Raw genomic sequence first — 24,945 nt, 5'->3', positions numbered from 1 at the left:
ACCTATTCTGGAACCACCTTCATGCATGCACTGTGCATGCATGCAGAAACATTTGTCCGGTCACACTTCAACAAAATCTAGTGAATGTTTAGTAACTTTCTAGTTAGGTACAACCGAAATTTTTGGAAAATTACTAGAAAGTTACTAAACATTCTCTAGAGTTCATTTAAGTGTAACCAGACAAATGTTTCTGCATGCATGAGATAGCGTAGGAGGTTCTACATAAGATGCAAGACCAAGTCCAAGTACAAGTGCAAATTTATTGTACTTGGATGCGCGCGCAATGTATTGCCAACTGTCGCTGAGGCGCAGTGAAAAATACTGGTTTGCGTCAGTTTCCGTTCTCTTGGTGCCGGCTCTTTAAATTTTTTGTTTAAAATTAAACAACGTGGGATTCAATTTTTAATTATAAATTAAATAAATTAAATATAATTGCTGGTTGCATTTAATTAAGTGAGGTAAGTAATATTAAGAAAATAAATAATATTATTTTGAAAATAAAAAAATTGTGGGTTATGTGTACATAACCTTTATGCAGTTTTAAAACATTGAAAGTAATTTTACATTTTTCACAGCGTAATAAAATTGTAATTGTTTAATTAAATAATTAATTGTGTTTTTAATATGTTTTTTAATATGTATTTTTTTTTCAAGTCCTTTTCAAATGAAGTACACGGAGAGAAATTTATGCTACTGGGTAACATAATGATGTTAAGGGCAACCATATTTAGTGCTAAATATACAGACAGCGATATAGATTGTAGCATTTACTATCAGATGATTATAGAAATTTGATTGTACAACCCTGGCGGATTCGATTTGCGTAATGTCTACTTAACTAAGCGGACTTTAGGTAGACATTAGGTAGACATGTAAAAAAACGTATAAAAAAGCTATTAATCGACTTATTATGATAAAAAAAAGTTGATAAAAGGGTAAATGAATGTTTATAGAGTAAATTCGTACAAAATTTGTAATTAATAAAGCAATAAATAATTAATAATGAATGGAAATGTGCGCGAGGTACCTGATCAGTTCAGCTGTACAATTATTTTCGTGCTATTTTCATGAAAAGAATATAAATTAACTGCAAAAACAATTGATATTTATAAAAAAAGTGTAAAATTGATTTAATTTTATTGTTTGCAATACGAATTATTAAATAATAATTAAGTTTTTATCAAATGTGAATAGTGTTGTGAAAACCTGTGAAAACTAATGAGTTACTACATTACCGATCGCATATGATAATAAAAAGTTCTCGATGAGTGTAACAAAAAAGCTGCAATCATGTCCGTAATTTTGGACGAGAAACAATTATGAAATCAATAATTATTTGTATAACTTTATTCTGCATTTTAAAATTCACTTTTTATTTTCTTTCAAAGCAAAAGCTTGGAAGAAAACATGCTCGCACTGTATTGTAAAAACTGGTGGCGCCATCTCTCATATGCGATCGGTAATGTAGTAACTCATTAGTTTTCACAGGTTTTCACAACACTATTCACATTTGATAAAAACTTAATTATTATTTAATAATTCGTATTGCAAACAATAAAATTAAATCAATTTTACACTTTTTTATAAATATCAATTGTTTTTGCAGTTAATTTATATTCTTTTCATGAAAATAGCACGAAAATAATTGTACAGCTGAACTGATCAGGTACCTCGCGCACATTTCCATTCATTATTAATTATTTATTGCTTTATTAATTACAAATTTTGTACGAATTTACTCTATAAACATTCATTTACCCTTTTATCAACTTTTTTTTATCATAATAAGTCGATTAATAGCTTTTTTATACGTTTTTTTACATGTCTACCTAATGTCTACCTAAAGTCCCCTTAGTTAAGTAGACATTACGCAAATCGAATCCGCCAGGGAATTTACAATTTTTGATGTTAAAAATTTTATACGATCTCTTTACGTTCTCGAGTGTCAAATATACACGAACCTAACCTCGCTTTTTTTGTAAACTTAAATAATTTCATTTTATTTTAATAAGACATTTCGATAAGAATTTAAACTTTAAACTTTTTACATAAAAAAGAGTATGTCTATTTTTTCACTCCGTCTATAAAAAGGACTTGCTTAAACATAAATATATTTATCAAACGGTATATTTTTTTCACAGAGTCAATTGAATTTGTATTATTTTACTAATTTTTAAGTTTAAAAAAAGTAAGAAAAAATATGAAAAAGTTTTTTTTCCAAAAAAAAATTTCAATAAACACATGTACATTTATACAAACGAAAAAAAAACTTACTTGATTTTTGTAATCTTGAAATTTTTTAAAAAATTTTAAGCGAGGTTCTGGTTTTGGTATAATGAGTGATATTGTATCATTGTCCAGTAAGTAAAACGATTCTTCATCAATTTCACCGTCTAAACAACGCAAAATTGTTTTGAGGTTATAAACACGTTCACACTTCAGTCTTCGCTAATTCAATCAAAATAATAAACCTACCTCCAAAAGATGGAATCAAAGATTCCATATTCAACGACATTAATAAATTTTTAACAAACTCGTCCATTTTTTATTCACAACTTTTTTCACTATATATAAACACGTGCGTGAAAACACAAGGACCGCAATTGAATAGGCGAAGTATACACCACAATCAGCGCATGCGCTCACATTTAATTTTTACAATATTTGATAGTAGTGACTACAATCCAAAAGCTAACATATTTTACGTCTTTGGGTAACATCTTGGATAGTAAAATGTTGATAGTAGATTCGCACAATGATAGTACCTTGTACAATCTTTCTTTTTACTATCAAATTCTTACTATCCATTTCTCTCAGTGTACGGAGTCAATATACCATGGAACCTCAGTTGAAACGCAGTCAATATATTTAACAAATGCGAACTAAAAATTATAAATACATATATATATAAAATATTTAAAACACAATTAATTAATTAAACAATTACAATTTTATTACGCTGTGAAAAATGTAAAATTACTTTCAATGTTTTAAAACTGCATATAGGTTATGTACACATAACCCACAATTTTTTTATTTTCAAAATAATATTATTTATTTTCTTAATATTACTTACCTCACTTAATTAAGTGCAACCAGCAATTATATTTAATTTATTTAATTTATAATTAAAAATTGAATCCCACGTTGTTTAATTTTAAACAAAAAATTTAAAGAGCCGGCACCAAGAGAACGGAAACTGACGCAAACCAGTATTTTTAACTGCGCCTCAGCGACAGTTGGCAATACATTGCGCGCGCATCCAAGTACAATAAAATTGCACTTGTACTTGTACTTGGTCTTGCATCTATTGTAGAACCTCCTTGTGACCGTACCCTAAGGCTGCAGTCCCATGGCAGCGTTTTGCGTTGCGTTTTGTCACTAGACCATGAGTGTAAAAGAGATGCAGATATATGTTTGCTATGTTTACACTCAGGGTCTAGTGACAAAACGCAACGCAAAACGCTGCCATGGGACTGCAGCCTAAAGGCCTAAGCTGAATAGGTTCGCGAACGTGAAACATGAGTTAGGAAAGGACAGAGATATATTTGTATCCTTTTCTATCTCATGCATCTCGAACGACATTCGCAAATTTTTTGTGCGCTAGCCTTAAAGTCCTTTCTCCAATATATTCCTAAATGTTTGAGTTGCGTGACATACGCGTTGATTCGCATGCGCAGTGACGTCATCAAAGCATTGATACCAATTGCGAACAAAAAGTTTGGTTTATGTTCCTCTTCTCCCTGTTTCCCAACTTTACAATTTTTAAAATGCAAATGTTTCTCGACGGCCTTTTATAATTAAATAATTTAATATTTATAAAAAATAAAACTTTTTGTTCGCGATTGATATCAGTACTTTGATGACGTCACTGGGCATCAAAATAATATTATTATTGACTGATGCGTTGGTTTGCAACCGCAGTGACGTCATCAAAGCATTGATACCAATCGCGAATAAAAAATTTGATTTATGATTTTAAGACACTGAAGTTTTTAATTATAAATATGTATTAAATTATTAAAAGCCGTCGAGAAACATTTGCACTTTAAAAATTGTAAAGTTGAGAAACAGGGAGAAGAGAAACATAAACTAAACTTTTTGTTCGCGATTGGTATCAACGCGTCAGTCACGCAACGCAAACATTTAGGAATATATTGGAGAAAGGCCTTAAAGGCCTTTCTCCAAAAGGATCCTAAACTCTTGCGTTGCGTATGCACTGCGTGACTGACGCGTTGATTTTAAGGTGGTTCCAGAATAGGTGCAAAAGCCAAGTACAAGTGCAAGGCCAAGTGACAATCTCATGAGTGCGAAAGAGATAGGTAGTCTATCTATCTCTCTTGCACTCATGGGATTTGCACTTGGACTTGCACTTGTACTTGGCTTTTGCACCTATTCTGGAACCACCTTTAGCATTGGTTGCCAATAGCAACCGACGCAATGCAAGAGTTTAGGATCCTATTGGAGAAAGGCCTTAAGTCGGAAGCGTAAATCATGAGGGTACGGTTACACTATCTCATGCTGTTTTTACACTCACCTAAAGCTGAGTTTAGAATGGTCTCGTTACGCGGTACGTTATAACGTGCCCATTCTAGACTCAGCTTATGCTGATTCTACACTCATCTGAAACTCAGCGATCGGCCCGCTTTCCGTGACGCTTCCCATATTAAATTATATCTTTATATATAAAAAATGTAACGCAAATGTGGACCGCTCGCGCAGTTTTAGGTGAGTGTAGAATCAGCATTATATATATAGATAAAGTTAAATATAGGAAGCGTCACGGAAAACCGGACCGCTCGCTCAGTTTTCGGTGAGTGTAGAATCAGCATCATGCATGCACTGTGCATGTATGCAAAAAACATTTGGCCGGTCACACTTCAACAAAATCGTATTAGGTTGTTCAAATTGGGTGGGGGGAAATCCAAAATGGCGATTAAGCGGTGCACACACAAACATAACAAATGTACGAGATGAAGTCGAATTTTTTTAATATCTCACTTAAATGAAATTTTGGATCCTAAGTGTATTAGACACAAATATTTTTTGTCTCTTTTACTATAATTGTCTGTCTCTATTACTCTATTACTCTTACGGCTGTCTCACAGCCGAGCTGTGACCGTACCATAAGAGTCAGAGAAATAAGAATATTTTTTATTTCTCTCATGATTTTCTGCTTTGCATTCTGCATTCGCGCCATATTGGGACAGAAGCCTCACCGTACCGCTGGACGTTACTGTAAGAGGAAATGATAAAAAGAGAAGGTCCTAATTATGGAATGTTTCGTCAATATTTAATTTCAGAGGATTCAGAAAAATTACCACAATTTCGATAAAATAACATTCAATGATCATTAATTAAATGTTTTTATAAATTCCATGAAAGCAAAATCATTTTTGCCAATTTTTGAAACTTTTGAATAAAAATATTTTGAAATTTTTGAAATGAAGAATGGTCTTATTTCTGTCAGGGCACGGCCACAGCTCAGCTACCTAAGTAGAGTCGTCATGGTAACTTATACTGCCGTCCTGATGAAGAAAGTCGGTAATCGACATTTTTATCAAAAATGAGTTTTTTATATCACTGGATTCGTTATGAAAAAAGGAATCTGGCTGTAGTAATATTAGTTAACAATATTAATTAAGTTTGGAGATAAATAGCCTTTAATTATCCAACTTTGGCGAAGTCATTCTTACAGATTCGGCACTTGCAGACAAAATAGTCGGTATTTGCTCTTACTGCTTCAAAATGATGACGTATTTACGTACTTTCCTTGAAATCCTAAGGCTGCTCGCACAAGAAAAGACGGAGCAGTGTGCAGGATGTGTTTCAAATGAGATAGAAAAAGACAGGAATATCGTTTTTTCCTTTTCTAACTCATTTGAAACACATCCTGTACACTGCTCCGTCTTTTCTTGTGCGAGCAGCCTAATGCCGATGAGCAGTATCGCGAATACCGACTCTTGCCTCAAGGATTTCAGGCGGAGAAAGACCAACTTTTCATGCAAAAATTCGGTACTTGAATTTCTATATTAATATAGGCTGTACCGACTCTAAAACAGTGACATCACACAAGTCGTAATAGTACATACCGACTCTCGAGCAGTATTTACAGGTTTTCTGAATCAATTTTTGTCAGTAATCGACTTTTTTATTATAAAAAATGAAAATTTCTAAAAAATTTTAGCATCATTGAATAGAAAGCATACAAAAATTAGTTAATATCGATTGTAATTATTTTATTATGTTTCAAATATTAGTGTTGCTCGTTAAAAACGCGTTTCTTTAAATATCTCAAAATCACTCTGAATGCGAATACCGACTTTCTTCATTAGGACAACAGTATAAAAGTGAGAGAAATAAAGAATGTTTTTATGTCTCTCATTCTTATATACTTCCATGACAACCCCACTTAGATAGCTGAGCTGTGACCGTACTCTCATGGAGCATTTACACCTTTGGTAAAAAAAATTTTTTATTTTTATTTTCGGAAATGCAAAGATCTGATTGGTTGTCCATTATCAATCAGATTGTGAACAACCAATCAGGTTTGTGTATTTCGGAAAATTCAAAAATAAAAAATTTTTTTACCAAAGGTGTAAATGCTCCGTCAGGCCGTTTCCGAATTGGGATTTTTGTCGCACTTTTGATAAATAAGTGTATACTCGGGAAGTATGCAGTGTCCTTGTTTTATAGTCCTTTGTGACTTTTGTCAAAAGTGCGCTAAAAATCCAAATTCGGAAACGGCCTCACTCTTGAACATTACCATGATGACTCTACAAAAGGTGCTTTTATACCTCAAGTATTTTGGTCAAGCAATCGGCTGTATTGAATTTTCACGGTTGTATCACTGAATTTGATTGACTTTAACAAAATTCAATTTTCACGGTGAAAATGTAATATTTGTCAGAGCCAATAAAATTCATTGATACAACCGTGAAAATCCAATCCAGCTGATTGCTTGACCAAAATACTGGAGGTATACAAGCGCCTTTAGACAGCTGAGCTGTAGTCGTACCCTTTGCGGGAGTTAATGGTATTGGCTGTCTCAAGAAGACTAGAAACAGGAGTTCTTCTTGGGCTGTCTCTTCAACTTCCGCACCCTACTCGAGTGAAAATTTAGTGAGTTTATACTAAAGGCCTAAGCAGAATAGATTCTTGAACGGGGACGCAATCGTAAACGGAAACGTAAAAAAGAGTAAAAGAAGGATAGCAAATATCTTTTTGCAACACTAACCTCTAAAGTTATATTTTACACACCGAAAAGTGTGTATAAAGAAGCTCTCTTTAAAACGGTGTGTAAAGTGATTCACTTTACACACTGAAATTTACTTTACGCACCGAAATTTTTTTCACATAATATAAGGATTGTTTTAGACCATACAAAACCACAAAATTAAAAAAAGAACTTTACTTTTAAATTTATACACTGCTACTTAATGATTTTTTTCCTGATTTTCGATTGATTTATTTAATTCTATACAATCGAAATTATTCTAATAGAGAGTTGGAATTCTTCGTATGTAGGTACTTAACTTTATAGGTGGGTTTTGCAAAAAATGTATGATACACGTGCGTAAATCTGATTATACTCGTGTGATTTGCATCACTCGTATAATCACTCACTGTACGCACTTGTATCATAAATAACTATTATTCTTCTCTCACTGATTCTTACGTTTCCGTTCAAGAATCTATTCTGCTTTGACCTTAACTTTTAATTTTAACAATAAATTCACTAAATTTTTACAAGAGCAGGGTGCGGTAGTTGACGAGAATTATGACATCATAATCATTTTCTTTCCGCATGTAAACGTTGAAGAAAAATATTGCATTTTGCACAATGCAAAGTGTAAAACACAAGCAGTGAGTTATCGTTTTGTAAAATTATAAATATAAATGTATAATTATTATTTTTATATAATTATATTAAATGTCAAAAAATATATATCTGTAATATTTTTGTATACATTTATCTATATGTCATTAATAATTATATTTATTTTTATTAATATTTCAAATATTGTTATCAATATACATGGCGTATATATATATTTGCGTACTTCATATAGTTAAATTAAATATAACATCAAAATATAGAAACCAGAGGTGGAAACTTTTGTTTGTCGAACAGAAATTCATTTCGTTCGCGGACGACTTTCGTAAAGCCATTGTGTGTTGGCCCTTATTGTTAGTTTCTAAAACCCATTCACTGTAGAAACGGTTTTAGTCCTCTTTTAAAATCCCCTCTACAAGATTCTCGATCGTTTAGACCATGCTAGATTTTATTTTTCTGTTTCGAGAACATTCTAGTAGAAGGAGTGAGTTCGTACAAGTGACCAATAACGTTTAGTCATCAAAGTTTAGTAAAATATATGATTGGTTAAAAATCTTTGCATGTGAGAACGTCTTGCAATTTTAGTTGACTTGAAAATTAATCTGGACGAAAGTGGATAGATTGCGACTATCTTCCACGGGAATGGTTCGGTTTGGTTTACCTTGATAAAATTCGATTTTGTTATCTCTCTCCTGCTATACAAGGATTGAATGTAAAACTTAAAAAATTATCAGTCAGTTGTTAATGTTTATTATTCAAGTTTCCAAATACGTATTGAACTGTTTAATTTCATTGCATTTATTTATTTTTAATATATCCTGAGATTAAGAATATCATAACCATAAAATATTCATTGAATCTAAAACCATGGCCGCAATGTCAGTAATTGGAATTGACTTCGGAAACGAAAGTTGTTATGTAGCCGTTGCACGTGCAGGTGGCATTGAAACTATTGCTAACGATTATAGTCTTCGTAATACACCGTAAGTATTTTTGTTATAAATAAATAAATTTAGTTCATTTAATTTATCTTCTAAGGCAACCGGTATTTCAATTTTTATTCATTAACTATAACTTTGGACTCCAGCGACACGTAAAAAACTTATAGGTCCATGCTTGAAATTTCTGATTAAATTTGTCAAGAATTATAAAATTCATTCTTTATCAGAGTTTCATTCGATAAGAAAATTAAAATAATCAATTATTTCCAATGTTGGTTTTTACTCGTTCCTATATGGAATTTGTGTCAAGCTTAACCGGTTTAAGTTAAGGATTTTTTCTGTTAAATAAAAATTTTAATTTACTAAAAATATTGTATACGATTTTATCCGAATTCTATCTTGATTAATTTATTAATGCCTGTTTTAATTCGCTACCTAACTGATTTCTGAGGAACTTATATCAAGTGTTAGACTTAATCGGTTTAAACCCGTATGCAATTAATTAATTATTTAACATCAATTCCTATCCGATTTTTATTTGAAAACCACAAATTTTGGAATCTAACCGCTTTTTAAGCTGGGAGTTGATTTCTACTTTAAATTAATTTATTCCATTGTCAGGTTACGTATTGAAGGTGACTAGTATTTTTTTTTACTTTTAATCCATGCTTCTGGTATAATAAAATAACCTAACCTAAATTTGGCGCGAAATTCTAATTGTTTTATTGGTCTAAATAGGTATATTTAGCTGACAACATTTTATTATCAAAGTTGCCAATAGACATTTTCATGCTGATCGTTTTGTCCTTATTTAGCGCATACAATGACGCATGAGTTGGAAGAGAACAGAATGATCAGCATGAAAAGGTCTATAGAGTGTTTTAACCCCTTCGCAGTCGAGGCCAAAATCTCATAAGTGGGCCCAAAATGTCAGTAAATTTTTGAATGATCAAAATTTGTGCAAATGTGTATACTATGGTATTTAAGGTCGCTGATTACGATTCCAAAGTCAGATTTTTTAAATTCAAAATGGCGGAGCCAATATGGCGGACGATGTTTCAAAAAATGGCAAAACTGATTTAAAAATACTTAAAAATTGTTACTCGGGGGCTTTTGGGGTCGCTGATTACGAATCTAAAGTCAGATTTCAAAAATTCAAAATGGCGTTACCAATGTGGCAGATAATTTTCTAAAAATTTAAAAAGTAATTAAAATTACTTAAAATCTGTTACTCAGGGGTTTTGAACGTCGCTGTTTACGATATTCAAGTCAGATTTTGAAAATTCAAAATAACATAGTATAGGTGTGATTATTATTGTATCCATATTGAATTTTGAAATTTTGTTATTCTGACATCAAATTCGGAATCAGCGACCCCAAAAACCCCCGAGTAACGAGTTTCAAGCGAATATGGTCAATTTTCAAAATTTTTGGTCGCCATATTGGATCCGCCATTTTGAATTTTGTAAATCTGACATCAAATTCGGAAGCAGCGACCCCAAAAACCCCCGAGTAACAAATTTTAGGCCAATTCCGTCTTATTATTGGGCTCAAAATTTATGTGCGTGTATACACGTCATCGACACTTTGAGCCCACCTATTCCATGACGTGTATACACGTCATCGACACCCAAGGGGTTAATATAACGTTATGAATATATATGTGTCGGTAAAATAAATATCTGCGTAAAATTGTCATCTGGTAGAGAAGATGACATCACATTAAAATACTCTATTTCCACGTTTTGCAAACTTAAACTATTTGTTTGTTTCACTAAATTCAAGGGGCGCACGAATTTTCTCCAAATTTTAAATCGCCCCCCTACCCCCATGTAAGGATACATACGATTTTTCGGACCCCCCCTCCCCCTTCTTACGTAAGTTTTTAACAATATTAATGTAATTAAAAAATTAATTACATCATAATACAAATGGAAAATACTTGGCAAAATCTTACGTAAGATTAGCTTCTACCCCCCACCCCCCCACGTAAGACCATGTAGAGATTTTATAAACCCCCCCTCCCCCTAAGGACCCTTACGTAATTAATGAATGGCCCCTAATGCTTTATTGGCCTAAATTCAATTATCACAATCGTAATTCTAATTTGAACTAATCTTTATTTCACCTAATTCTTATGTGAACTAATCTACATTTGATATCTATAATTCTCATTTATCCTAATCGCCAATTGAGTTACTTTTCAATTCGTCTAATTTTTATGTAACCTTATTATAATTAGGTCAAATAAAGATTACTTTACGGAGAAAAATGAAAAAACCAGGGTGTCTAACGGTCAGAGAAGTCAGGGAATTTTGTTGGTCAGGGAAATGTCAGGGAATTTCAAAAAATTTCATTCAAAGTCAGGGAAATTTCTACAAAAATTAAAATTTTTTGTGCATTTAAAAATTTTTTAATCAAAAAAAACTTGAATGGTTTTTGTTACCATTTTTTACTACTATTAGAAATTAATTTATTGTTAAATATGTCAGTAACCTTATGTTTCTCCAAAGAAAGCACAAAAAAGGTTACTAAAAAATAAGGGAAAAATCAAAAAATGTCAGGGAGGAGTCAGGGAAAAGTCAGGGAATTTTTTTTCTCAATTCTTGTTAGACACCCTGAAAAACGGATAAAGTAACTTTTATTACTTTAAAAGTAAAACCGGAACTGTCTACAGTTTCTGCGCATTTCTGTCAATGTTTACACCACAAATAGTAAAATTGATTCCGAAAATAGTAAAGTTTACTCCTGAAATAGTAAAAATTATTCCGGAAATAGTAAATTTTACTATTTCTGGAGTAAAAATTGACAGAAATGCGCAGAAACTGTGGTCAGTTCCGGTTTTACTTTTAAAGTAGTAAAAGTTCCATTTCCATTTTTCTCCGTATTTAGATAAATTCAATTACACAGGCCAACAAGAATTTTTTTTTTTTTGAGATGTCAGAGTCGTTTTCAATGTATTTTTATGTGCTGAACACGATCCCGGGTTCCAAAATTGCGTATCACGTCAGGATTTTGAGTAAAGTGGGGGTAAAGTCTCCAAAAACCGTGTTTTTGAGGGCTTTTAGTATTTTTTTCTCATAAATCTGACGTGATAGAGACTTCTATATAGGCTTAAATTAAAGCTTATATCTTACACTTTAAGACTAATATGCGCAAGATAAAAAAAATTTGAAATTTTGAAAAGAAATTACGTTCAATTTATCAAGTCACCCAAAAAGTTTATGGGGATCTTTACCTACACTTATTTCAAAATTTGAAAATTTTTTGTATTATGCGCATATGGGTCTTAAAATATACGTTTTAAACTTTAATTTAAGCCTATACAAAAGTTTCTAGCACGTCAGGTTAAGGAGAAAAAAAATACTGAAAACCTTCAAACACACATTTTTTAAGGTATTTGCCCCAATTTTTTCAAAATTTTTTTTTTTGTCTTATGCGAACGAGTCTTACAGTGTACGAATTAAGGTTTAATTTAGGCCTATATAGAAGTCTCTAGCATGTCAGCTTCAGAAGAAAAAAAATACTGAAAACACTTACCTTAAAAACACGGTTTTTGGAGTCTTTATCCCCATTTTTTTCAAAAATTAAAAAAAATTTTTAATCTTGCGAAATAGGTCTTAAAGTGTGCGACTTAAGCTTTAATTGAAGTCTACATAAAAGTGTCTAGCATGTTTAGTTAAGGAGAAAAAATATAATGAAAACCCTGAAAAATATGGTTCTTGGAGACTTTACCCCTACTTTACTCAAAATCCTGATATGATACGCAATTTTGTAATCCTGGATCGTGTTAAGCACACAAAAATACATTGGAAACCACTCCGACATCTAAAAAAAAAGTTTTATTTTGTAGACTTATGTTATGTAAATTATGTATTACGTAAATTCGATTTAGGTCAAATGATAACACAGGCCTGCAAAATTTGACTTTTTTTTACTTTTGATATCGTAGTGGTTTACAATATTTTTTTTCGCCGAACACAATCCTGGGTTCCAAAATTGTCTAGCACGTCAGGATTTTGAGATAAAAAGAGGGTGAAGATTTCAAAAAGTGTGTTTTTGGAGTTTTCAAGATTTTTTTCTCTCTTTAACCTGATGTGTTGGACACTTCCGTTCGGTCTTCAATTGAAGTATGAATCATACACTTTAAGACCTGTATGCGCAAGACAAAAAAATACAGAATTTTGAAAAAAGTGTAAGTTCAGAACCATTAAAATGGTTTGGTTTTTTATTTGACATTGTAGTGATTTTCAATGTACTTTTTTGTCCACTAAACACGATCCTTACCTTCACTTTTCTTAAAATTCTCTATTTTTTTAAAGCTTTAATTTAAAATCTTAAAGAAATCTTTAGCACATTAGGTTAAAGAGAAAAAAATAATCTCAAAAACCGTCAAAAATACGTTTTTTTAGGTCTTACCGCCACTATTCTCAAAATATGGTCCGTTCTTAATTGATTAATTTTAGATCATCCGGATATGCTGTTGGGCTTCGTCTACACTGAAAAAAATTTGCTTCGCATTAATGACTATTAACCATAGCAACTTTAAATCTAGTCAGCGTAACCAAGCATCCTAGTCAATTCAGTTATGTAGCTTGGTTAATATTGTCAAAGTCGATTTAGTAGACTTGACCTCTTGTTTCCTAGTTATATTAACTAAGGTGTTTGGTTAATATCGCATGTATCTATAGTCAATTTTGCTAAAGTTTAATTAGTCAAAGTGATTCTAGCCAATGTAACTAAGATACCTGGTTATTCTGATAAGCTTCCCTATTTTTGGCTATTTTTAGGCCCTATTAAGAAATTTTGGGCTCTTTAAATTTTTCCAAAAATTTAATTTTTTTGTGGGGCTGCCCACTTACGTCAAGCTAGCACCTCAACTATGTAAAAACTTAAAATTAAAAAAAATCAAATACACTATATTTTTGGTCTTTTTTTGGGCTTTTAAAAAAAAATATTCCCGATTTATAAAACTCACCCCTTCATCAAAAACCAACCCCTTTAATATCAGCAACATACATTTTCCAAGTTTTCCAATTAATAAATTCATCGGATTCGCTTGAAATTCGTTAGACTGGGGTTTTCGAGGTCGCTGATGACGAATCTGAAGTCCGTCTTCAAAAATTCAAAATGGTGGACGAATTTTAAAACAGCCATCCCAATTTTTGGGCTCTGCCCCTAAACTCAAAATCCACCCCTAAACTTTAAAACAAGTGTATATTTTGAGCCATTTACAATATTTTTTATTATTTCTTCTTCTAACTGATCCCAATATTTTTGGGCTCCTCAAAAACAGCCATCCCGATTTTTGGGCTCTACCCCTAAACCCAAAAACCACCCCTAAACTTCAAAACATGTGTAAACTTTCAGCTATTTAAGCAATTTTATTTTATTTCTTATTCTAACTGATCCCAATATTTTTTGGCTCCTCAAAAACAGCCATCCCGATTTTTGGGCTCTACCCCTAAACCCAAAAACCACCCCTAAACTTCAAAACATGTGCAAACTTTGAGCTATTTACGCAATTTTATTGTATTTTTTCTTCTAACTAATCCCAATATTTTTGGGCTCCTCAAAAACAGCCATCCCGATTTAGAATAAGAAATAAAAAAAAATATCGTAAATGGCTCAAAATATACATTTTTTTTAAAGTTTAGGGGTTGTTTTTGAGTTTAAGGGTAGAGCCCAAAAATCGGGATGGCTGTTTTTGAGGAGCCAAAAAATATTGGGATCAGTTAGCAAAAGAAATAAAAAAAATATCGTAAATAGCTGAAAGTTTACACATGTTTTGAAGTTTAGGGGTGGTTTTTGGGTTTAGGGGTAGAGCCCAAAAATTGGGCTGGCTGTTTTAAAATTCGTCCGCCATTTTAAATTTTTGAAAACGGACTGCAGATTCGTAATCAGCGACCTCGAAACCCCCCCTAGTAATGAGGTTTAAACGAATCCGATGAATTTATTAATTGGAAAACTTGGAAAATGTATGTTGCTAATATTAAAGGGGTTGGTTTTTGATGAAGGGGTGAGTTTTATAAATCGGGAATATTTTTTTGAAGAGCCCAAAAAAGCCAAAAAATATAGTGTATTTGATTTTTTTTAATTTTAAGTTTTTACATAGTGGAGGTTCTAGCTTGACGTAAGTGGGCAGCTTCACAAAAAAATTAAATTTTTGGAAAAATTTAAAGAGCCCAAAATTTCTTAATAGGGCCCATAAATAGCCCTAAAAAAGTCCAAAAATCTAGTATAGTCGGATTTCTAAATTTTAATTGTGGAGGTGCTGGTTTGACGGACCTACTTTGACTAAGATTGCCTAGTGGGTTCCTCTCGTAACCAGGCAAATTAGTCAATTTCTGGTATACGGGGGTTAGGAATTTTTTTCAGTGTCCATTGTGTTAATTCTAGCAATATTGAAACTAATGTTAATTAACAAATTTAAAGAACTTTTGCTATCAGACATTCTAAATTATTTTTATAGGGTGAATGATACCGTAGTCGGCCATTTAAGGAAATGTAGCTACAGTAGTCGGCCACCAACATTTTTTAGTTCATAATATATAAATATTACTTAAACTTTGGTATACAAAATAAAAAGTGACGTACTATTGAGACCCAAGAATTTTTTATTTTTCTACATAAGTGATTTCTTTTAATTTTAAAAATAAAAATAAAGTGGCCGACTATTGGGACATGGACGATCTAACTCTCAGTTACCCTAGCTACAGTAGTCGGCCACTTACATTATGTAGTTTATATTATAATATATAAATATTATTTAAGTTTTTTTGTGCAAATTGAAAAGCGGATATGCTATTGAAAAGAAAGAATGTTTTACTTTTCTACATAAGACACTTTTTTCAATTTTATGAATAAACGTAAAGTGACCGACTACTGGGAGGTGGCCGAACTTAGTCTCACCCACCCTATATAAGGAAAAATTTCTGTAGCGTATAAAGTGGAAAAAAAGTTGGTCGGATCGAAACTCACCTATGGGTGAGTACCGAGGTGAGTACTTTAATCTCGAAGTATTGTTACGTTTTATCAAAACCTGTAGGAGGGGGAGGGGATTGAATTATTTTGAAAAATGTAATCAGTAAATTTTTGAAGAGTTATAACTTTTAAACCATTCGAAAGAACACGAAAAAAGCTTACGAATTTTTTTTTCCACTTTAACATTAAATAAACAATTGAAAAAAATTTTTTTCTAAAAACAAAATCAGGCGTTATGCAGAATTTTATCATCTTTAAAACAAGACCAAGAACGACAAAATCGGTTGAAATTTGTAGGCTTTATGTTAATTTGTCCACGGCCATGTTTTACGTCCCACTCTGCACGTTGCTCGGGATTCGAGGGCGCTTTAAAAAAAAATACATTGTTATTGAACTATTCCAAGTTACCGTTTTTTCCTTTTTTTTAATCCTCAATAAATTCTCTTCTGGGGCGGTTAACTGTATTCAGTTGAATCCTATACACTGAAATTATTTTTTATACATTTAATTTTATACTGTTGGACTCTATACAAAATAGCTTGATGAAATAATATTAAACTCTAAACTGTGGAATTACATAGGGTAAGTGTACCAATTCCGGCGAGTGCATCAATTGCGGCGCGTTCATAAAAAGTAACTATTATTACTATTATATTTAATATAACTGTTGCAAAATGATTAAAAAAAATTATTTTAATCTTTTTTTGATAAAATTACTTATAAAGATGCATATTTAAACAATTATTAATTATATATTATATAGTAAAATAACAGCAATAAAAAAAACTACCACGCCAAAATTTTGTGCTCTTTATGTGCTTTTCAATGACAACAGACACACCAAACTTAAGAAAAACGTTACAATAAAATTAAGATTTTGATCCACTTGAGTAAAATAAAATGGTCAAGGTACATAAGATTTACTCAAATTTCTAAAATTCAACTCTAAACTCATAAAAATTTGATTTTCATTCTTTTGAGTAAATAATATTGTCAACCAACATAACATTTACACAAATTTCGTATTCTCAAATTTTGTGCTCCTAACCTCTTACTCAAAAACCACCCCCATTTCTAATATTGAACTCTAAACTCATAAAAAAATTGAATTTCAATCTTTTGAGTGAATAATTGTGTCAACTAACCTAATATTTACTCAAATTTCATGTTCCCGAATTTTGTGCTCCTAACCCTTTACTCAAAAACCACCCCCAATTCTAATATTGAACACTAAACTAAAAAAATTAGAATTTCATTCTTTTGATTGAATAATAGTGTCAATATTATTTGAGAGAATAATATTCCCTCAGAAGAATCAAAATCACGATTTTATGAGTTTAGAGTTCAATATTAGAAATAGGGGTGGTTTTAATTAAGAGGTTAGGACCAAAAAATTTAGGAACATGAAATTTAAGTAAATATTAGGTTGGTTGACACTATTATTCACTCAAAAGAATGAAATTCTAATTTTTATGACTTTATAGTTCAATATTGGAAATGGGGGTGGTTTTTGAGTAAGAGGTTAGGAGAACAAAATTCGGGAACATGAAATTTGAGTAAATATTAGATTGGTTGACACTATTATTCACTCAAAAGAATGAAATTCTAATTTTTATGAGTTTAGAGTTCAATATTAGAAATGGGGGTGGTTTTTGAGTAAGATGTTAGGAGAACAAAATTCGGGAACATGAAATTTGAGTAAATATTAGATTGGTTGACACTATTATTCACTCAAAAGAATGAAATTCTAATTTTTATGAGTTTAGAGTTCAATATTAGAAATGGGGGTTGGTTTTGAGTAAGTGGTTAGGAGCACAAAATTTGAGAATACGAAATTTGTGTAAATATTATGTTGGTTGACAATATTCTCTTTCTCAAAAACCATCCCCATTTCTAATATTGAACTCTAAACTCATAAAAATTAGAATTTCATTCTTTTGAGTGAATAATAGTGTCAACCAATCTAATATTTACTCAAATTTCATGTACCAGAATTTTGTGCTCCTAACCCTTTACTCAAAAACCACCCCCAATTCTAATATTGAACACTAAACTAAAAAAATTAGAATTTCATTCTTTTGAGTGAATAATAGTGTCAACCAACCTAATATTTACTTAAATTTTATGTTCCTAAATTTTTTGGTCCTAACTTCTTAACCCTTTGCGTCACAGTGGGTCGCTCAGTGACCCACCTTTGGTTTTTCACTATATTACAATTATATTTCATATGAATTCGCTTGAAAATCGTTACTCGGGGGTTTTCGGGGTCGCTGATTACGAATCTGACTTTAGTTTTTAAAAATTCAAAATGGCCGATCCAATATGGCGGACATAAAAGTTAAAAATTAACTGAATTCTCTTGAAAATTGATACTCGGGGGTTTTCGGGGTCGCTGATTACGAATCTGATGTCAGTTTTTAAAAATTCAAAATAGCGGATCCAATATGGCGGACATAAAGTTGAAAATTGACTGAATTCGCTTGAAAATCGTTACTCGGGGGTTTTCGGGGTCGCTAAATACGAATCCGATGTCAGTTTTTTAAATTTCAAAATGGCAGATCCAATATGGCGGACGAAAAAATAAAAAGTCAACGCATTCGCTTAAAACTCGTTACTCGGGGGTTTTCGGGGTCGCTGATTACGAATCTGACTTTAGTTTTTAAAAATTCAAAATGGCCGATCCAATATGGTGGACATGAAGTTGAAAATTTACTGAATTCACTTGAAAATCGGTACCGGGGGTTTTTCAGGGTCGCTGAATACGAATCTGATGTCAGTTTTAAAAAATTCAAAATGGCGGATTCAATATGGTGGACATGAAGTTAAAAATTGACTGAATTTGCTTGAAAATCGTTACTCGAGGGTTTTCAGGGTCGCTGAATAAAAAAATAAAAATAGAATTTCAGAATTTTAAATGTTTAAATAGAAATAATAGATGCTTATCTTTAAATAATGTACCTGACAACACTTGGATTAGTAACCTGTAAAAATAAACGTTTTTTACACTCAGCAGTATTGTTATTTACAAAATTGTTAGCATTTATGTTTTTGTAACTGAATCCAATGTATACCTTTTTTTACTATCATAAAGATTGTTGACGATCGTCATTTGTTTTACTGACTTTTTTTTGCGACGATCGTCATTTGTTTTATTTATAAGAATAAAAAAAATAAATAAATAAAAAAAACAAGGTGGAACCAAAATCTTGCCACGTCCACGTCGTTGGTTCTGGGTAACGCTGAGAGCAGGATAGATAAAAAAAATGAAATTATTATTTTCGAAAAGTGACATGAGATTCGTATTCAGCGTCCCCGAAAACCCCCGAGTAACAATTTTCAAGCGAATCTAATCAATTTTCAACTTCAAGTCCGCCATATTGGAACCGCCATTTTAAATTTTGAAAAACTGACATCAGATTCGTATTCAGCAACCCTGAAAACCCCCGAGTGTCAATTTTCAAAGAAATTCAGCCAATTTTTAATTTTTATGTCCGCCATATTGAATTTTTCAAAACTGACATCAGATTCGTATTCAGCGACCCCAAAAACCCCCGAGTATCGATTTTCAAAAAAATTCAGTCAATTTTTAGTTTTCATGTCCGCCATATTGGATCCGCTATTTTGAATTTTTGAAAACTGACATCAGATTCGTATTCAGCGACCCCGAAAACCCCCGAGTAACAATTTTCAAGCGAATTCAGTTAATTTTTAACTCCAAGTCCGCCATATTGGATCCGACATTTTGAATTTTTAAAAACTAATGTCAGATTCGTAATCAACGACCCCGAAAACCCCCGAGTAACAATTTTCAAGGGAATTCAGTTAATTTTTAATTTTTATGTCCGCCATATTGGATCCGCCATTTTGAATTTTTGAAAACTGACATCAGACTCGTATTCAGCGACCCCGAAAGCCCCCGAGTAACAATTTTCAAGCGAATTCAGTTAATTTTTAACTCCAAGTCCGCCATATTGGATCCGCCATTTTGAATTTTTAAAAACTAATGTCAGATTCGTAATCAGCGGCCCCGAAAACCCCCGAGTAACAATTTTCAAGCCAATTTAGTAAAAAGAAAAATGTGTGACTTAAAGGGTTAATTAAAATCACCCCTATTTCTAATATTGAACTGTAAACTCATAAAATCGTGATTTTGATTCTTCTGAGGGAATATTATTCACTCAAATAATATTGACACTATTATTCAATCAAAAGAATGAAATTCTAATTTTTTTAGTTTAGTGTTCAATATTAGAATTGGGGGTGGTTTTTGAGTAAAGGGTTAGGAGCACAAAATTTGGGAACATGAAATTTGAGTAAATATTAGGTTAGTTGACATAATTATTCACTCAAAAGAATGAAATTCGATTTTTTTATGAGTTTAGAGTTCAATATTAGAAATGGGGGTGGTTTTTGAGTAAGAGGTTAGGAGCACAAAATTTGAGAATACGAAATTTGTGTAAATGTTATGTTGGTTGACAATATTATTTACTCAAAAGAATGAAAATCAAATTTTTATGAGTTTAGAGTTGAATTTTAGAAATTTGAGTAAATCTTATGTACCTTGACCATTTTATTTTACTCAAGTGGATCAAAATCTTAATTTTATTGTAACGTTTTTTTTAAGTTTGGTGTTTTTGTTGTCATTGAAAAGCACATAAAGAGCACAAAATTTTGGCGTTGTAGTTGTTTTGATTGCTGTTTTTTTACTATAGGTGAGGTGCTAGCTTACGTCTTGCTAGCACCTCATCATTAAAATTAAAAAAAAATTATTTATTGATGAGCAAAAAATTTTTTAATTAGGCACAAAATTAGCACATAATTGTAGCATATTTGATTTTTTGATTAATGCTTGTGGAGGTGCTAGCTGTACGGACGTCTACAACTGTTCAAATTTAGTTTCTTAATTTTGCGCAGTGGATTGCCTAGGTTCATGTAATTACCAAAAATCAATAAATAAAATTTTTTTAATAAGTTATTTCATTTCGAATTAATTTACATTGAGCAAATGAAAAGATTAATTGAGAATTTAAAAAAATAACTTTATAGTTAATAAATTTTTAAACAAAAACAAAATTTAATTTTATATGAGATATCGCACTTATGTTTTAATTAATAAAAAAATTTTGTACAATTGATATAAGTGAAATTTTTTTTAAATTTAATTTTCTTAAAGTACTTAGACTTTAAGGATAACATTCTCATCACGGCACTCGCGTTTCACGCTCGAAAATTAGAAAAATGCGATAGCAAAACGTACAGATTTAGAGAAATTATTAAAGAATACCTATATATATAAATAAATTTTTTTAAAATTTATGTTTATTCAAGCTATAATTATAAGAATAAAAATTCATAGAGTTAAAAGAATTAAAATAAATGAGTATTGGTCAATAAAAATTATAAATATAATTTTATTTATTAATAATGTATATGTATACTTAATATAGAATATAGTAATTAGTAAAAAATTATATTAAAACATAAAAAAATACTGCTCTTAGCTTAAATGAGGAGATATATTGAAAAAACATTCAATACTGCATAAAATCTTTAATCTTGTTAGAAATCTTCAATACTGTTGCACTTATAGATGTACGTCGCCGCTATGCGCCTACTGCCCTTTTATCTTGGTGTTCAGCTGGATTAGTCTTGGAAATGATTCTGAAAAACAGAAATAATTTTATTTATTTTATTGAATTTCCTATATTTATCCATATTAATTTCTTTTCTTAACAGAGGCGTAACTATCTTTTAAAAGGAGTGGTACCGTTAAATCTTTCAAATTTGACGATCTAAAACACTCCACCATTTCCTCTCTTTATACTTCTTGAGTTTCAGAAGTCTGCAAGTTTGGTAACTCTGGGGCATATTCCACACATCCATATTCATCGTGTTTACGACACATTGTTGATCGACCATCTGGTTCAGAATTTTCGTTAAGACGTTTCTTATTATTTTTTCTAAAACTTTTCATATAATCTGCAGCATTGTAAATTTGATCACAAAGAGTACATACTCCATATCCTTCTGTTTCGCTACCTACTTTGTCGTAGAATATCTGGATAAATATCTGGATATTTTTTGCAAATGAAAGCAGAGAATTTTTATGCTGTTTTATGCTGGCTCATAACTGATAGCCTGTTCTATGGGTGGACACTTATATTTTATAATTTTTTAATCTCATATAGTAGGGGAGCCCATGAAGCTAAATGGGGATTTACTCGAGCGTCATGGGGACGAAGATATTTTGTAGTTTAGATAATAAGGAAAATAAAAGGTTCTATAAAGTTTTCCTTTTTAGTGGTGGGGGAAGCGTCTATAAATTTTTAAAAATGTAAAAAAAAACAATTACATGGAAATACTCGAGCGTGTCAGATATTAGTAGTTTAGATACTCCAACGTGACTCTGATACCAGAGGTATGTTCATCTGACGGTTTGCGTGGTGGTGTTGGCTCTCCGGATGGATACAAAGTAAAAAAAAAATTTTTCTTCGAGCGCGTCAGATATTTACGGAAGATGTTAAATGAACCTTAAAAATGCTCCCATTCAAAAAACTGACGTTTCGGAATTGACGCAAGCTCGTAGCGAATTGTTGAAAATGCAAAAAAAAATCGCCATCTTGAAATACTCCAGCGTGTCAGATTTTTATACTGATGGTGCAGCTTGATGCTGCAGTCATGATAGCCGAAAATCTGACGATTATTTTGAGGAATATTGTTAATCTGACAGCTGTTTTGTGATCAGCTGTAATAGTGTCTTGGCGACGGAGAGCAGTGTCAGAAATCGAGATGGTGCGAGAGAGTCAGAAATAGGAAAAAAATGAAACGGAAGATGAGGCACGGAGTGGGGAATGCGTGTTGTACTCGAGATGCGCGCTTTAATCTCCATAGACGATTTTCATTACTTCGGCTTCTGGAAATCGTCAGATTATATTTTATTCGTGATTCTTATGTTATTTCCTTCAAATTAAAAAAAATTTAACCGCGCTCGAGAATGTCAAGTCAACGTTTTTTTTCAAATTTATAACCCTCCCACTCCCTTACGTTACGCTCAAATCGTCAGATTTTTTAAATGTACATTTTTTAGCTGGTAAATAACCCACCTTCCCTTAATCTGACGCGCTTCAATATTTCCGACGATCGATTTTTTTTACTAATCTGATGAGCTCTCCTAGTCGCACGTCTTGATAAAAAGAGTTAATACTTGGAAGAGGTACTTAACAATATGCAAGGTATCTCCCCCTGTGTTCATCTGCCGCGCTCGAGTTAATCCCAAAAAACACATTGGGCTCCCCTACTAATATGATCGACCATGATGTTGAAATATCGTTTTCATAATTTGCACAAACAAAAAACATTTCTGTCATCGTCGAATGAAATGAGACATATTATTCCAAGTTCGACATTGCATTGGTAACGAGAATGACGTACACACAGTGCATCTCCTTTATTATATGAGGTTCCTTTTACACATACTTTATTACACTCTTGCATATTTAGAAGTTTTTCTTTTCGTACAGATTCTTGAAGTGCTTTCGCATACATATAAAGGAAGAAAGATGAACTTCCACGTATTTCAACTAAAAATCTTTAATGACTGCCTAATCTAAGGAAGCTCTGAAGAAGTTCATGTTTTTCACTTAAAGACTTAATGACATTAATAAAATTATGAAGAGATCGTATTGTCCTTTTAAAAATAAGTATACTTACTTTCAAATCTCATAGTCCAAACTTATTAAAGGTCCAAATATAAGGATGAAGCTCAGATAGTGGTGCTTAGAACGTAATTTTTCTTGAAATAAATTTTGCCTCATTGTAAAATATTCATTGATTAAACCCTGAAGATGTGGTAAACGTGATTTATCGATATCTGGTGCACACACAATCTCTATAATTTCTGTTAGTAATAAAAGTAACATCCATAAATCATCGTAAGCATCTTTAATGTAATTCTCAATTAATAGTGGGAAATGACGCAAAAATTGCCATACTTGACAAGCATTTCCTAGTATTCTATTCTTATTTCTTTCTACAGGACAGGGTTTATCTCGTCGATCTTCAGTTGAATAATGAAATAAGTCAATTAATTTATTTTATTGATCAAATAAAAACCATTTTTTGTAACAAAATAATCTATAAATAATTTTAAATTAAACGCAATCACACCTTCAAATAAATCATGAGCAAGACAAGGAGGTACACCAGAATTAACCATTTTTTATTAACAAATTGTTAAATTCATCATTTTTGAAACGCAGCAAAATATCCCAGTGGGCACGGAGAGATGGAATGTCTTTAAGACAATTTTGTCTATGTCTATCCATGGAACTTCTTAAAGATATCTTATGTCTTGAAGACATCTTTTGGACATACGATGCGTTTAAGACGTTCTTTGGACAGACATAGACGTCCAAAAGACGTCGTAAAGACATCCAATATCCCCGTGCCCACTGGGTTACCGCAATGAGAAATTTAAAATAAATATTCAATAAATAATCCGACAATGATATCTACAAATATTAGAAACAGAATATTATAACAAGTCAAGAAATTTACAATTTATTTAGTTAATTTATTTAAAACTTACATCTGTATGACTGCTTTTTTATAGTATTAAATAATATTGTTATTATTTAATTTATAACTGATAATAAATTATTCGTGTATAATTTATTAATTAATTGAATGTAAGATGAGTAATTATAAACAACAATTTACCGTAGTTTATAGAATGTTTATTATATTACACAATTGTGGGTAACGTTGCAAAGCCGTAGTTTTGGATACGTCTTGCTCTACAAAAAGATAACTTAGAACTAACTTAAGGACCTTGTCCTAGACCATTCGAAGCTTACAGCTAAAGAAGGGGGACCAAACTAGTTTTCTAACATTCCTTTGAACAAGGGTAGTAGAGAAACTTTGTTAAGTATTGGGCCTTGCGTCACAGCTGTGCTATGGGAACATAAATTGACGAGTTTTTATTTATTTTTCGTCAACTCCACTTCGAAAACTGATATTTGTGATTTTTCATTTTAAATATATACAGCTGTGTTGATAAGGAACTATCACTGCTGTTTTCATCTATAGTATAGATGAAAGTCGCATTCTTTTTATTTTTGTATAATGATTTTAAATGATTTCCATTGTTGTGGTGCTGTTATTATAATTAAAATTTAATACACA

The 24,945-nt window shown here is 31.7% G+C and overlaps 1 protein-coding gene across 2 annotated transcripts in view; it reads left to right on the top strand.

The window, feature by feature from the left end:
- Nucleotides 1–8,292: 8,292 nt before the first annotated feature.
- Nucleotides 8,293–24,945, top strand: part of LOC127287941 (97 kDa heat shock protein) — an 85,526-nt gene continuing 68,873 nt past the window's right edge. The window contains exon 1 of one of the 2 annotated variants that reach the window (XM_051315093.1): nucleotides 8,293–8,820. In XM_051315093.1, coding sequence (XP_051171050.1) covers nucleotides 8,705–8,820 — 116 coding nt within the window. In that variant the 5' untranslated portion in view covers nucleotides 8,293–8,704. The remainder of the gene's footprint in view (nucleotides 8,821–24,945) is intronic. The other variant, XM_051315094.1, reaches the window with a different exon arrangement.

This window comes from Leptopilina boulardi, unplaced genomic scaffold (genome assembly GCF_019393585.1).
Source record: "Leptopilina boulardi isolate dan_hultmark-lab unplaced genomic scaffold, ZJU_Lbou_2.1 LbouV2_377, whole genome shotgun sequence".
In the NCBI taxonomy this organism is placed as follows: Eukaryota; Metazoa; Arthropoda; class Insecta; order Hymenoptera; family Figitidae; genus Leptopilina; species Leptopilina boulardi.
Note: the sequence above shows the minus strand (reverse complement) of the source record. Positions and strands in the feature narration are given on the sequence as shown.